This window comes from Crinia signifera, chromosome 6 (assembly GCF_055691185.1).
Source record: "Crinia signifera chromosome 6, ASM5569118v1, whole genome shotgun sequence".
In the NCBI taxonomy this organism is placed as follows: Eukaryota; Metazoa; Chordata; class Amphibia; order Anura; family Myobatrachidae; genus Crinia; species Crinia signifera.
This window is the reverse complement of record NC_139222.1, coordinates 191,339,840-191,356,895: the sequence shown is the minus strand read 5'-3', so window position 1 is coordinate 191,356,895 and position 17,056 is coordinate 191,339,840. Positions and strand designations below refer to the sequence as shown.

The window sequence follows — 17,056 nt, the reverse complement described above, 5'->3', positions numbered from 1 at the left end:
CACTCGGGGATTGGCTAGACCTGACACAGGGGCGCGGAGTCTAACCGTGCCGGGGGTTTTCTGCCAGTGACCCCTCCAAGCGGGATATGGGCTTCTGCGGCACCCGACACGTCGGTCGCGGCCCCCTGGTCAGGTTCCCCGTATGAGTGGTGGTAGCTTGTGGAATATGGAGCGTGGTTGTCAAGCCGGATCAGTAACAGGTGAGCAGATACGGTACCAAGGAATGCGGCACACAGGGAGCAGGCAGGAGAATGGTAACAGAACTAGCCAAGGTCATACACTGGATGTCACGGATGTAGTACACAAGGAGCAGGCAGGAGAATAGTAACAGAACTAGCCAAGGTCATACACTGGAAGTCACGGATGTAGTACACAAGGAGCAGGCAGGAGAATAGTCAGGAGAATAGCCGGAATCATACACTGGTAAACACTGGGTACGGTACACGAGGATCAGGCAGGAGAATGGTCAGGAACAAGCCGAGGTCAGATGCAATAATCAGAAGTCTGGAATAGTACAAGGCACTGGAACGCTGGAGCTGGTGTGAACCTATACTCTGGCAGCTTCTGTCTCCCAGAGGCTGCCCTTTATAGGAAGCACAGGGAACCCACAGGTGAACTAATCAATGGGCTGAGCATGCTCAGTTTACACTGAACTCTCCTGCAGGAGAGTTACCCAGGTGTAACTAATTAGCTGAGCTCAGATCTCACAGCACAGTTCAACTATACAGAGCTGTCAGCAGCAAGGACTCCTCCAGGTGCTGTAATTAGCAAAGCTCAGGCCACACAGACTTTCCTTGCAGCATGGAGCAGGCTGAACAGACAGGAGAAGCCACAAACCAGGTAAGAAACAATACAATAACTGAATGTTGTGACAAGCGGAGACGGACAGGGTTTCCAATCACTGCCGCCGAGTGTCTGGGACATTCATGCGTGTGAGAGGCTCGCGCGTCTCAGTCAGATGGAGCCCCTCTCAGCCAGCGCTCACCAGCGGGGACATTCTGGGGAGTGCTGAAGCTTAAATAGAGCTTATTTCCTCAAGCAGTCCACCAACTGAACAAGACTAGCATGTACCAAAAACAAATAACGGTGATGTAATATACACTGTACTCCCCCGTGGTCTATGTACTGTATGTTGTACTGTATGTCCCCATTGTCATGTGGTCTCCTGGCAGTTGCAATGTTAAATAAAGCTGATTCTGATTCTAACATAAAATGTTGGTGGATTATTGTTTTTTAAGTTTTTAAGTTAAATTGTTCATGTTAAGTCAGGGTTGCCGACTTTATAATTCTCCTTTCCGGGAGAAGCCCGGAGAGTTCCAGCAGCCGCTCAGGGGGTGGGGCTTAAATGTGCCGTCACTAAGCCCCACCCCCATGATGACAAACTGCCGAATTCACGGATCTCCGTGGAGGGGGCGGGGCTAAAATGACACGATTGTGTCATTTTAGCTCCGCCCCCTCCTCTGAGACCCGAGGATTGCGGCATTTTAATGCCGCGATCCAGGACGCAGGGGGGTCCCCCCTGAATCCGGTAGGGTTGCCCACCCTTCTGGGGGAGTGGGAGGGGGTCTTGATTTTCGGGAGACTCCCGGTCATTCCGGGAGAGTCGGCAACTCTGTGTTAAGTTGATCTTTTGTAGTCTGGAGACAAAGGCATTAGTCACTGGAAATCTACTGCATCCAGAACTAAATGTGTTTTTAATCTTGAAAATATATTCTCACGATAATAATTTGTACCAAATGTAGAGATCCGAGAAAATGCAACTTCCTTTATTGCTGAAAATATTGATGGCAGTTCACCCCGTGTAGTTTCTGAAATATCTAGGAATATGTTTTCCTTTTTTGACACTTCATTAATCATACCAGCAAAGTTCTCTACCCAGATATGACAGCTCTGAGCATCAGTTACTTCAATTTGCAAAGATTCTGTTTGGAAAAACTTAAAATAGAAGTTCCAGAGTAGTTCCTGCTGCTCTCTAAGGAATAAAGGTACGATCAATTGAAAAATCTTTGCCGACAATCAGGATGCCAGCAGCACAATCCAATGTTTCAAGCATGATTTAATCCTTATTTTAGCAGTAACTCTATCCCTAGCACACCTCTTTTGCAGCCTCCTCCTAGTGCGTTACCCTAACCACTGTACCTTCAGAATCCCTTGGGATTCTGACCTTCTGGATCCTGCTGTCAGTATTCTGTCACAATCTCGATTGCTGGCATCCTCACCACAACCTCCTTTTTAAAAAGACATATTTGAGCTGTACATTTTCTAAGGTGGAAATTCTATTGAAAATGGGATGTTACCCATGGCATAGAGGGAATTTTATGAAATTCTATTCCGGAATATTTACTGTATTGATATATACTGTATATAAAAGGCTAACTACTTACCTCTATGAGGTGAAGTACTTACCACTAGAGGTCACTCGACAGACCAAATGACTCTTTTGTGTGAAAGATGTCATAACATTAAGTAAAAGCAATTTTTGCAGGGACACTGTTCTGCGCTCGCCACACTTTATATTCTCAACTCCACGCCGACGTGGATAGTAGGGGTATGAAAAGGTCGGAGGACGCGTACCGCCGCCCCTTGCGGGCTCACTACGCTCGCCACACTTCGGGTTGGCGTCAATTGTGGGGTGACGTTCACAATGGGGGGGGGGGGCATATACAATGATAAATGGGCCATATTGGCCCATTTTTTTTCCCGATTACAATGTTAAAAATATTTTAACATTGAACCATATGGCAAAATCGGGTGCATCGCGTCGGTCGCGTCCCGTGCCATGTTAATGCACCCTACCGACGCGATGGACCCGATTTTGCCTTTGCCGGCAAAATGGACCTGATTTCAAAGGAAATCGGGTCCATCGGGGGTAATCGTGTACCTTAAGTGAAGGTACACGATTACCCCCGATTGTGGCCGTTCTAGGAAACAAGTACCAAGATGGCCAATGTTGGCAGATATGCACGGGACCTGGCAGCTCATCCTCAATACTGCAGACTGTATTGATGATAGACAATGGAGGACACACCTGTAGTTTAATATTATAGTAATGTCATTATGTTCTATACTGTACATTTAATGCCATCTAATCTAAATATACAGTTCTATGTTATACATTTACTCAATATGCCATACTGGTTTTTTTTTTTTTTTTTTTTTTTAAATGTGATAAAGAACTTTCATGCTCTATGTTGTAATATCTTTGAACATTTAAAAAGTGTGCAACAATAGACCCACAACACAAAGAGCAGATGATATGTTCACCTTGCTCCACAAAACCAAGCTTGGATTGTCACTCTTGCTGAAAGGTTTTTACATTTCTTATGAATTGTACAAAGATAATAAATGCTGCAGGCAAGACTCAATAATTATATGTTGACTAGCTGAGGTACCCGGAGGTGCTCGGGTTTGGTTGAGCAATTAGCATTATTTAACTTTATCCTTCTTTTGTTTTAAGTTGAACCGCTCGCCATGCCCATGGTGTTACCGGCATACACCTTTCTGTGGTGGGTTCCTGGATCTGACCAAAGTTTTTTTTAAACTCCATGTCCTCTACTCCCTTTAGGTTATGCAACTCAGCATATCTTGCATCCCTGACCCACGGTTTTGTAGTGGCCGGACCCTTTTTTGGGGTGCCAGTGTTGCAGGGTTAGTGGCTGTGAACCCAATCTGGACCCAATCAATGTCCTCTAACCCCTCTATGTTATGCAACTTTGCCATATATTGCTTCCATTTCCCACTTTGTGTTGTGGCTGGACCCCTTTTTTTCCAGATTGTAAGTTATTTGTGTACCAAGTATGGTGTAAATTGCTCCAGGCATTTCAGAGTTATGCTGGAACATACATACATACAAACATATATACATATATATATATATATATATATATATATATATATATATTTATACACATACATACAGAGTAGGAATCTGCGCAAAGTCAAAATTTCATAATAACATCCGTCTTTTTCAGATGTAGTGCAGCTCACTTCCAAAAGGTTTTGTCACGGCCTCAGCATAAAAGAACATGTAACAAGCGTGGCGTGGTCTCCTGACGTACCGGATCCTTGTTTCCATTCCGTCCATGGTCACAGTGTGGAGAACGCTGCCGCCGATTCTTCTGTGCCGGTTCTGCTGGATTCCTTCTAGTCTCCGTGCTACAGGCTGTTGAGTGAGCGGTGATTACTCCCTATGCTGACTACCTTTTATTGAAATGTGAGCCTACACTTTTTTAAGTAAAAACTGGTCACAATTTTGCTCATGTGTGCGCTCCCTCTTTACTTCTTGTTATATATATATAATCTGGAAGTAGGTTGGCACACTCTTAAACCAGTTCCAGCAGCTGCCAGAGGTGTCCATCATAATACAAAGGCATCACATACAGTGCATTTGAAATTTTTCATATAGATGCACTCACGAGGGACTTGTAGAATTAAAATCCATTTTATTAATCCATATGTTAAAAAATCAATGTTTCGGCTGCTGAGCGCAGCCTTCACAAGTACATGACCACTCCACTAGGAAGACAAAGTGATACTGATCTCTCAGTCCAGGCTCACTAAATACCACAGTCAATTACAGACTGGCCACGCCCACAAACATAGACCTACAGGCCTTGTCACTCTATAGAACAACATAAAGTAAACCAAAAGTACTCTAATACAAGTCACAAGTAATGGACTAGCTGCCACAAGTGTAGAGATAGATTAGAAGTGTAGAGATTTTCTGATATGCATACCTCCCAATTACAGTGAGAAATTCCCGCTATTTGGAGGCTGTCCCGCGGTTCCCATGTAAGTCACAGTTTCCAGCAGGGGAGCCAATGCTCTACGCACGCTGATCATGCGCACAGCACCTATTCAGTGTGGGGAGGGAGATAGGGGGTTACGGCACTCAGCCACACCCCCTATGCCCGACGTCTGTCTTCTGCTCACCCTCTTTCTGCTGCAGCCCCACCTATTTTTTGTCACGGCAGGTCTTCTGCATGGCATGTCCCGCTTCTGACCCAGCATCCCAACAGCCATGATCGCAAAGGATTTAGGGTAGGTCATTTTTATCTTCTCCCCTCCCTCCCCCTTCTTTCCCACATCATTAGACTCCCTCCTTACCTGCAACTTAATCATAACCTCCCACTGCCTAACCATAACCCTCATTCCTCACAGCCTAACCCTCCCTCCTTTTCCGCAGCCTATTCATAACCTCCCCTCCTGTTGCCTAACCATTACTCTTCTTCCTCACTGCTAGTCTTATATCTATCAGGATTATGAGTGCCGGGATGCCAAGTACATCCTGTTATTAGTGTGCATTTTAGACATTAAAACACAAAACTGAATATTTGAAATTTGTGAAAATCAACCCTTATTTTCAAAAGAGATTAAAAGTTGTTCAGTCATCAATCTGTTTGGTTATTGAAAGAAAAGTAATCTCCTAACATATAGGGGCAAAAAGATGTGAGTTGTATTTCACATGGGATGTTGCTATGTGCAACCAATCAGAAACTATTTCTCATTTTTTAGCACCTTCTAGAAGATAATAGATAGTATCTGATTGGTTGCCCATAGCAACATCCCATGTGAAATACAGCTCACATCTTAGTAAATGTCCCCCATAATGTTATGAGATTGCTTTAAAAGGCATTTGGGACGTCTTACCAAAGCTGCATGAAAAAATCCAAAATATGTTTTAGATGACATGTCCGATGCGATGCATGGTCCAGGGAGCATCGGAGCCTGAAGATTGCATGTGTTGCAATATAGATAAATTACATCACCAAGCCTTCAGTAGGGTTGGCTGGGATCCTATACAATACATTGTATTTAAAAGGACTGCTTAAACATCCATGCAGGGGCTGACGATTCTATCGCCAGCACCCGCCAGCCATCGGAAGGGAGCGCACACGCACGAGATGCACACGCATCCCGCTCTGACAGAGCTTCCCCTGGGTCCCCACCACCTTGCCGCCGGTCACCGACGCCTGCCCCACCTCCCTGCACCCCTCCTAACCCTGCCCGTCTCCCTGAAGCGGAGACAGGCAGGGTCCTGCCGCCCAGCCACTGAAAGACTAGGACGTGCGTGCGTGTGAGATGCACGCACGTCCCAGTCTGATGGATTCCCTCTCCACCAGCGCTCACCAGTGGGGACAATCTGGTGAGTGCCAGCCAAGGAAGAGAGGGGCTCCATCTGTAGTTATGAATTGGATTCCCACCATTGCCCTAACTGTGCGGAGCTTGTATATTCCCCCCCGTGCTTGTGTGGGTAGGGTAGATTGTCGCGTTGTCGACAGTTATGGAGATATCAGGATGGTAACTGCTCCTGGCTAGTGGGAATATAATTAATTCAGTTTTGGAAATGTTAAGTTTGAGGTAGCGAGAAGACATCTAAGATGAGATGGCAGAGAGGCATTCAGAGACACAGGCCAAAACCACTGGTGACAACTCAGGTTGATAGATACAGTAGATTTGCGTTTCATCCACATACAAGTGATACTGGATTCCAAAAGAGCTTATTAGTTTTCCTAGAGATGAGGTATATATTGAGAAGAGCATAGGACCTAAAACTCAGCCTTGCAGTACTCCAACTGACAGAGGTACAGAAGAGGAGGTGGTATCAGAGAAGCGAACGCTGAAAGAGCGATCAGATAGGTAGGATGAGAACCAGGAAAGGGCTGTATAATTAAGACCTAGGGAATTCAGTGTTTGTATGAAAAGAGTGTGAGAGAGATCTAGAAGAATGATTAGTGAGCAGTGGTGGCTCTTACCGTTTTGGAAGAGGGGGGCTGCTGCAATGTGGGGCTCCTGTCCGCTTCCATTGCTGCCTCCACGTGCCCTGGCCACCGCGTTCCCCAGCTGCCGGTCCCCTGCACGGGGCCAGCGCATGCACAGTAACTTCATACATACTGCACATGCGCTGACCTAAGCCTTCATGGGCTTCCTTTGCAGCAGCCCTTGGAGGCTTAATCAGGTTCCCGGGTCCGGCGCATGCACAGTATGGTCCGCGGAACTGCACATGAGCAGAACCCATTTTGGGGGCTTTTCTTTTCCAAATTAAAGTATTTATTGTAGTACAAACAAGTTTAAAAAAAATAATAAAATACAGCTAAAATCGTTGGAGGCTTCAGCAGGGTGTATGAGATATAGCAGTGCTTCCCAGAGAGACCAAAGATCCGGATCTGGGCTTACCGGGTACACTGTGAATTTACTCACCCAAAATGTCAGCCTGTTCCTATGTTTACACACTGAGTACGATCAACATGTTTTGAGATCCATCGTCTCTTCCTCAGGATACACACTCAGTGTGTGGATGTTTTCTTTTATCCCTGTCATGATCGCGCCTCTTTATTTCAAAACCGGAAGTGATAGTTCCACTATTAAAACAATCCCCGCTTTGTTATGTTGCTAATTTAAGTTATGGGGTGTTAATGTATACATATAGGATTTATCCGCAACACTTAGCAAACAAACAGAAAGTGGTTCTGTGTCCCAAATGTTTTATACTATGGCTCAGTTCACAGGGCGTTGTTCAGCATGCGGCCGCAATGTCATTTCCGGTTGTGGCGTCCTATGTATCCACATGGCTCGGCAATGCCCGCCCGGGGATTCACTTAGTACTGGCGTCTTAGGTCACAGTCAATGGTGCTTTCATTCAATTCGGTTTCTACTGTGCATTCTTCTTAGGTAGCTCACATTTATTTTCCATTATTTGACTGAATAAAGTTCTTTGATTAACAGTAATTATTCTTGTTGTTTATGGCTTTGAATTATCCTGAAAAAAATATATTTCCATTTTTGTAAATGGAAAGCTGTAATGAATCACAGTGGATATATGCTAAAAATTATAAACAGGTATTAAATAATTGTATGATATGTAAATGTGAATTAAAAGCTATTATGAATAGCAATGGTTATACAAGGAAAAACAAAATTATTCTAATGATATAATATATATATTTGTTGGTGAAATGGGGGGACTAAAGTGAATGATATTTTTACAAAAAAACATTTTTATTCCGAGTCCTGATTGGTATGAGGGTCCATTGGGGTGAGGGTCCTGAACTTGTGGATCATTTTCATTTCTGTTTTTGCCAGATTATTTTCTATATTTCTATCTCTCCAAATTGCTTGTAATTTTTCTTATTCCTATGAATCTTTTAATGTGATTAGTTGAACAGTTATGACACTCTTAAAGTGATTTGACAGATGGAGAGAAATTAGTCCTTTTTTGATATTACGGAGATGTTCGGATAATCTTGTTTTAAGAGGTTGCGATGTCCTCCCTATGTAATATAATGCGCAGGTGCACTCTATTGTATAGATTACATTGGATGTCTCACATGTAATAAAATCAGTACATTTCATTTTTGTTTGGTTGACGTTAATATCGATGGTTTTTGAGGAGGCTGAGAGAAAGAAAGATACCTGTAGCAAGGGAGAGATTGCAGATTTTAGTTACGGTTGGGATGAGCACAGAAGAAAGAATTTGGTACTTGTTTAGTTTCATGGCGGCAGCATGGCCGCCGTGAACTTCCGGGTGCGGCGCTCACCAAACTATCTAAAATAAAGGAAATTAACTATATGCCAACGTAGATAGTTCATACCCCTACTATCCACGTTGGCATAGAGTTGATTTTAGATAGCGTGGCGAGCGCAGCGAACCACCGAGCCCGCAGCGTGGGCAAGCAATGCGAGCCCCGCAAGGGGACTCAGACGCACGGCCGCTGCCACCGTGAAACTAAACAAGTACCAGGAATTTTCAGATTTATGAGGGTACAGGATCAAGAGGAGAGGTAGTGGAGTAGGAGGATGAGAAACATTTTGATACTTTGTGAGCTCAAATGAGGAAAAAGTGCAAGAGGGCTCAGGTAAGGAATTGAGTAGGTCACTGGCTGCAGAGGAGCATGCCATCTCATATTGGATGTTATCAATCTTGTCCTTAAAGTAGGAGGCAAGTTCTTGTGCAATGTTGGTAGCTGGTGGAGGATGAGGGAGGGTATAGAAGTGATTTAAATGTATTAAAAAGTTGCTTGGGGTTGGAGGTGTGAAAAGAGATAAGAGATTGGAACTATGTTTGTTTGGTACAGATGTATCGGGTCTCGTCCTTGCTGGCGATTCGCCAGCAGCATGCTGCTGGTGGATCGCCAGCAACACGGCGCCGCTATCTGACTGAGACACGCGTGCGCCCCCCATGCACGCGCGTCTCAGTATCCGGGCGGCGGGGCGGCGAGGCGGATGCATTACTGTCCGCCTCCCGCTCGAGGGGGCAGGGGGGGACCCGAGGAGGCTGCGGGGGGTGCGGTCGCCCGGTGTGGGCACCGGGCGACCGAGGGCAGCATCGTCAGAAGGGGACGCGCGCGCACCTCGTGCGCGCGCGTCCCCTTCTGGCATACAGATGGCGCCGGGGCAGGGGATGGCGCCGGGGCAGAGGAGAGCGAGAGGGTAATGAGATTGTGATCAGAGGGAGGGAGTTTTAGTAAAATTAGAGACTGAGCATAACCTATGTGAATACAAGATCAAGGCAGTGGCCTTCCTCATGAGTAGAAGAGTCAGGCAACTGGGAGAGGCCAGGAGAGGAGGTTAGAGAGAGAGGAGCTTGGAAGCATGCAGAGATGGTAGACCAGGCATTCCCAACCACGGTCATCAAGGCACACCAACAGTGCAGGTTTTAGTGATATCCAGGCTTGAGCACAGGTGACTTAATTAGTACCTGAGTGATTCTGATTAAACCATCTGTGCTGAAGCCTGGATATCACTAAAACCTGCACTGTTGGTGTGCCTTGAGGACCGTGGTTGGGAATGCCTGTGGTAGACTGTCAATAGAGATATTAAAGTCACCCAGAATGACGGTGGAGATGTCCAAGGATAAGAAGTGTCAGAGCCAGGCAGAGAAATCTTCCAGAAATTGAGATTTGGGTAGCCCAGGTGGGCGATAAATGACAGCAGCATGCATAGAAAAAAAGGGCAAAAAACCCTAATTGAGTGGACTTGAAATGATGTGAATGTGAATGAATTAACCTGTGGTATTACTGTGTATGTGAATGATGTGGGTAGTAATATTCCAACCATAATGCAAAAATACTTTTCCTGCAACATGTTAAAAATGTTTCAGTTCCATTTTATTTATTTATAATTGACATTCAGCTCTTGCAATCTTTCATTTGTAAGTATCTTTTTACATACAGTATTCATGAGAATATAGAAAGCTATTAGAGGATTTTAAGATTAGTATAGTAAGTAGCAAGAAATGAGGTATTTCACACAAACCTTTTCTCACAATGCGCCAGATGCACCAAGCTTCAAAAAGTGGTAAACTGGAGTGTGAAAAGCAACCACTATATGCTAATATAGTGGAAACTAACCTGTGCAAAAGAATACCCACTGTGATCACATCATTTGTATACAGCAGAACATGATTGCAGAAACATAGGCTAATATCGTCGCACATCGGGTGGCCACACATAGCCTGAGTGCAGGGGCAAACGCAGGATTTTCAGAAGGGGGTTTCCAGAGGGGCGGAGCAAAGCACGGAGATGGACACTTACGTGACCCAGTATATGCCGGGTCAGTTAAAGTATTATAGATAGACCAAATGTATATTAATAATAATAATAATAATAATAATATATATATATATATATATACGGTATATATATACACACACAACAGCAGTGTAGACCCCTGGGCATAGCAATGTATTGGGGCACCTACCGATCCTCCAGCGGTAGGGGTGGGGGAAACTTTGATGTCCCCCGGGTGGTAGGGGGTATTATATCAACCGCTTAGCAAGTAGGGCCTGGATCAGTAATTTCCACTAATTACCCCTTTACTGCACAGATTGTGTGAGATGGGGTGGGAGAAGGGGGCATTGTGCTGAATGAAGGGGCCCTGATACATAACTTCCAGGGTGGTAGAGGATGTTTAATATGCAGAGGAGGGGTGTATAGTGGAGTGGGCTTATTATTCATAATTTTCTGGTGGGAGGACAGCTTGCTTGACTGCAGATATCTCCAGTTCCCAGAAATAGATTTCTTAGATTTTAATGGAATTAAAAACTAGAGGTGGTATTGGGCACTAGGGGATCAGAGTTCAGGAGGCATAGCAATCTGCCAACGAGAATATAAAACTACATACCAGGTGTGTGGAGCTGGAGCAGTAATCAGCTGCTCGAAGGCAGATATCTCTGGTTCTGGGAACAGTAGAGACAAGCTACTAGTGTCCATCAAAGGGGGAGAGTCCCAGCTTTTGGAATATACCCTCAGAAAAACTCTGAGTCAGACAGAACCTGAAATATCTGACTGGGAACAGCAATTAACAGGCTTGGATGGGGTCCACTGCTTTGAAGTCAGATATCTCCGGTTCCCAAGGGCCGATTTTTAAAATTCTTGTACCCATGGAAAGAGGGGACCCTCAGCTTTCAGCCTAGGGCCCTTAGACTCCTGGGGGTTTCTGGGTACTCAGAAACCCCCCCTGCGTGCGCTACTAGAGTGCTAGTGTAAGACTGAGCTGATCTCCTGGGACGCACAAGCATCTACAGTAGCAAGTGTGGTCGCAGTTATAAATTTGGGGAGGGGGGGTCGGTGAAGCAAGGCGGACCAGCGGGGGAGGTGGCAGGGCCGGCGGCAGGCTACGTTTGCAAAGGGACGCGCGATTTGATTGCTAGAAATAAACAATGATTGCTGGAATAAACAAGAAAGAAAAGGAGTGTTTGTTTAGGGTGCTGCACTAAACTTTAGTCCTACTACTATGTAAATTAGCAGTCACTGGCAAAGGGGGTATTCCAGCCTCCAAAATAGCTATTGGAAACACACTGGGAAAGGGGGTATTCCAGCCTCCAAAATAGCTGTTGGAAACACACTGGGAAAGGGGGTATTCCAGCCTCCACAATGGCTATTGGAAACACCATGAGAAAGGGGGTATTCCAGCCTCCACAATAGCTACTGGAAAGACATTTTTTGCATGCACAGTGGCAGCCTCAACCAGTAGAGTCTGATATGGCTGGGAGCTTCTTCAGTCTCTACGTGATTCTTTAGTACATAGAAGGGGAAATCTTGTAGAAAATGAAAAAGTTAGTTGCGATACGGACTGTTAATAATAAGTCCGGTCATATTACAAAATGATTATGGGAGAATTTGCGAAACTTGCAGAAAAAGGATCATTTTTGTAAAAGATTTTCCAGCAATGAAAGAAGGTCAGACATTTATTTTAATAAATCACAACTTCATCTCTCATGGTATTTCCCATTCTGTAACATAACCTTCATAACATCACTAGAGGTGTGGGCAGCATGTGGTTCTCCAGCATTACAAGTCCCAGCATGCCCCAGTAGCACTACTGGGAAATAAATGGACCTACATGTGGGAATTTGTAGTTTGGAGTTTCATTATGCAATTATTTACAGGGTAGCAGTTTTTCCAACAGACCTGCTAGCTTGCCTTGTTCTGTTTTTATAAATCAATACAGTATTTAATTTGCTAATATTAGCAATAACAGCCTAGTAGCATAATACTGTTATATAATTTCAATTATATGTATATACTTATTTATTATTGCTTGCCAATATCCTTGGCTCAATTCAGCTACAGTAAATGTGATTTTTCATGTGATTGGTACAATATTCCTGCCATTGAACAGTATCTGTCAGCAGGTCTCTTGTGAATTTAATACAATAACTGGGGTTATAGAACTATAAATCTCAGCATGCACGCACTGATATACAACACCTAGTGAGACATATCTTGCTGTTACTGTAATACATCATAGCTCAGCTTATATTCTTGAAATTGCTCCACTTTGGTTCACAGTCAGTTTTCTTACAATAGTCCCGCGTGGGTACAGAAGATTCATTGTAATCCTATATTATTTAGTTCTAGTTCAATAGAATTTGCCTGAAGCAAGCTGCTCTACTTTAAGTATTGTTACAAGCCCATTCTGACTACTCCCTTCCATGTACATATTAATATACTGAAACACTTCCTACTACGGTACTGAGAGAGACTTTATGACCCTGGCCTGCTCTGTTGTCTATGCCACTCTCCAGCTGCCCTACATAGCATGCCAGCTCTGACCACCAGCCACCTCGAATTAGCCTGCCACTGAAGGAATGCAATTTGGAAGCTGTCATCGGCTCCAGCTAGTGAGCTTGTCTGGGTGCCATTAGCTGGGAGCATGGTGGTAATGCAGAGTACTGGGTAAGCTAATTAAACTGGCTCCGATGGTGTACCCACTTTAACAACTACCTGTCTCTTGGAACACACCAACAATGCCACATAACATTCTTCCCCCTCTGCCCCCACTGACCTCCATTCCTTCATCATATTTATCACTTTCCTCTGATCCCCACTGAATGGCATCCATTCCTTAATCACATTCCTCACTCTCTCTGATCCCCTTCAATTCCTGCTGACACTCATCACTACTGCCCACTAACTGTGGATAAATGCTCTCTGTGATCCCTGGCCTGCTGACGTGCATTATTTCATTGGTCCAGTCTCTGCTGATATTCAACATTTCACCCCTCTATTCCTCATTGATATTTCTCCCAACCCCTCTGACATCCATCACTTATACCCACTAACCCCCAGTTAAAATCATCACATCTACACCCACTCAGTACTGATGCTCAATGCCTTGGCATCCTTTATATATCCACAATCATTATGTCCTAGTGTTCCTTCAGACCAGCACTGACAAAAAATCTCTGCTGACCCCTGCTGGTATCTGTCACTTCTACAAACGCACTGCAGACCAGGGTACCCAAATCCAAAACCCAGGAGATCCAGTGCAGGGAGATAAAGTTTTTACCTCATTTTCGGGTCCAAGCCTGGACTGGGATCTGCCCAGAAGTGGTTAACTCAGTTAGCTTTGGTTATCTGACCCACTCCCCTCTAGTCATTATATCAATTAAAAATTTAAAATAAATATCTAATCAGTCATTCAGGGGGATGCACTCAAATTATTGCAGTTATACCCACCACTTGCTAGCTGTGCTACCTCTGTGGTGTGGTAGTGGAGATTTTCAAATGGATTACCTGGCTTAGGTCAAATTCTGCTTGAGAAATGTGCTGCCAAATGTAGAAAAAGGTGAATATTCTTCTGGCCTGGTCATCTTCAATACCAGGACTTTACTTCTACTGTTGTTGTTGCTACTATTTAAAAATAGTCCCATTACCTTCTCACTGTGGAACATCCCTAGTTTATTACCAGTGGCTGCTCCAGAGGCGGTGCCGCAGCACAGTTCAAAATTGAAATAGGGGAGCTACACCAACTGCCAGAGATTCCGTTTGGAATGGCAGTTGGTATCTATATGAATTTTTAACTTTGCTGCAGCCCCGCCTCTAGAGCCACCACTGCTCATTGCTTTTTTCCCCCTTTGCCTGCCCCAGTACAAGACTTATCTATGTGCTCAGCACATGGTTTTATCTGTCTAGCTCTTCCCATAAGAGCATAAAAATGTTTAATTCAAATTACAGTATAATTCTCCACTGTAGTGCAATTGGATAACCATTTAGTATATGTAATACATGGAAACCATGGCAAGGTGACCTTGTTGCCCTCTGGTTTACGTCAACAACCAACTGAATCTATATTGTTGAGTATCCTGTTATTTTTTATAGAAAATATGTGAACAATATAATTGGGGCATCTATCTATCACAATTAACAGTGTAGGATACTAAGTGCTGCCCACTGGCAATCTAATAGCTTGTTACTGTTGTTTTTCTGATACAATTAAGAAAATGAAATGGTGGTTACATACAGTAACTAAGTGGAAAGATTTGCTTTGTGGGATTTGTAGCAGCAAAAGAAAACCTGCTTTATTTTGTACATTGTATCCTTGTGACTGGATTTGCCAATGGGCCACTCATGTCATAGTAATAACAAGACTATTCCCATGACTGGTATGATTTTTGGTCCTTTTTTTTACAGGATGGCCTTTTGACAACATCATGTGCAAAATGAGTGGTCTTGTCCAAGGGATGTCGGTTTCTGCATCTGTGTTCACTCTGGTGGCCATTGCAGTGGAAAGGTATAGTGAATACAATGCTTTATGTTTGTTGAAACATTCTCTTTTTATTACCAGTAATAAATGATACAGAATAGAGGAAGATGTTTTGTAATTTTATTATTGTACCTTAAATAATTATTTTATAGAAAAACTGCATAAAAAATTGACATGCATGTAGCTATGCTCATCATAGCTACATCAAGCCACTGGTTTGAACTGGAGGGCGTGACTCGCATGCATCCTAGTCGCACCTGTGGCCCATTAGACATTTTATAGCTTTCATGGGTGTGACTAGAAATGCAAAATGGGCACCCGCATCTACAGTGTAGCCATGATGATCGGCGTGGCTATATCTGTACATCAAAAAAGACTCTGCAACTATAAGTTAACTCAATACCAGTCTGGAGATATAAAATATAAATCTATCCAGAGCCCACACTGCTATAGACCATGATGAAGACTATTTGCATTGAGAGCTGGAAATTATATGTAGCCCTCAAGTTATTCTGGCCTGCAGTGTCCCAGAGAGCTCAGGAGCTAATTACACAGTGGCACACATAAGATGTATCCTCACTGCATGGACTAGACCAAGATGGCTTCCCACTGGCATATTTATAATGGGTGCAGTGTGTGCAGTGCACATGGGCCCCTATGGTCCAGGGAGTTCACACTGCACATCGTGCACACATTATTTTTCATTACTTACCCTCTGGAGTTCCGCTTTGGCAGCAGCTATGCTGCAGAAATCACCAGGAAGATGGTGCGGTGCCCATTTTCCCTGCATGTAGACTCAGGGACAGCGCTAGGGTTCCGTAGTAACCCTTATGCCAGAGTATACAGTGCTGCTGGCTGGAGTGGAGGAAGCCCAGACAGACTATGAACACTGGCTTACTAATAGGAGATATATCATGTGCCTTAGAGTGCTATACATAGAGTGATAACTTTCTACAGAGAAGGGATATTGGCCCTCATTCAAGATGAATCGCTCCCCTGCACGTTGGCACATGGGAGTGATGTTTAGTGATTGCGCAGAAAAATTTCTGCGCATTTGCAGAAATTTGGGGGGGGGGGGCAGGTGTTTAGATGACCTGCAAAGCTACAAATTTCGCAGCTTTGCGGGTCAACATGAATTAGGGCCCTTGTATATAACTGTGGTTATAACTAATGTATCTGAATTGAACTGCCTATGCAGACATGAGTTGTAGCTTACTTTGTTAGCCTATACATATATTGGAGATGTGAGCAGACCTCTGTATTTTGGTTCTAATTAATCTAATTCTAATTCATTTTAGATTCCTTTAAAATCGATGAAATGGATAAAAACAGCTAATATCATGTCATTTGGACTGGATAACATATAATCCAAAATCTGAGGTTTTTTTTTAAATCCAAGGTTCAAAAATAACAACAGACAAGTCAGGTTTTAGTTCCACTCGTGAACTCAAAAGGAATCCTAACTCTGACTTGATTTGACTTGGAAACACTTAAGTTCGGATGTGTTCATATCTCAGGAAAACCAAACCGCACATCTCTTTAAATTAAAACTCATAAATTCAATCACATTTAATTTATTCACACAGCATAGTTTTACAAACATTATTTCATTTAACTTTTTACCATAAATAAAAACATTTATTATACAATTGATATTATAATTGGGCAGTTCCCCCTTTATTTGGTCCTGCATAACTATATGTCTATTGATAATTGCACTTATTCAGATTGCAGTACAAATTTTTTCTCAAAATGGGCAAAACCATGTGCACTGCAGGTGGGGCAGATGTAACATGTCCAGAGATAGTTAGATTTGGGTGAGTTATTTTGTTTCTGTGCAAGGTGTATACTGGCTGCATTATTTTTACACTGCAAATGAGGTTTCAGTTTCAACACACCCGACCCAAATGTAACTCTCTCTGCACATGTTTCATTTGCCCCACCTGCAGTGCACATAGTTTTGCCCATTTTGAGATCAAATTTGTACTGCGATTAGATCTGAATAAGGACCAATATCTGTTGTACACCTTTTCCTTCACCTTTACTTTATATATTTTAACTTATTTTA

At 43.6% G+C, this 17,056-nt stretch overlaps 1 protein-coding gene across 4 annotated transcripts in view; it reads left to right on the top strand.

Annotated features, from left to right (window-relative positions):
• The window catches only part of NPFFR1 (neuropeptide FF receptor 1), a 254,087-nt gene that overhangs the window by 214,667 nt on the left and 22,364 nt on the right, over positions 1-17,056 (top strand). For 3 of the 4 annotated variants that reach the window (XM_083148472.1, XM_083148475.1, XM_083148473.1), the window contains one exon: positions 14,916-15,015. In XM_083148472.1, coding sequence (XP_083004598.1) covers positions 14,916-15,015 — 100 coding nt within the window. Of the gene's footprint in view, positions 1-3,971; positions 4,214-14,915; positions 15,016-17,056 lie in introns of all 4 variants that reach the window. The other variant, XM_083148474.1, reaches the window with a different exon arrangement.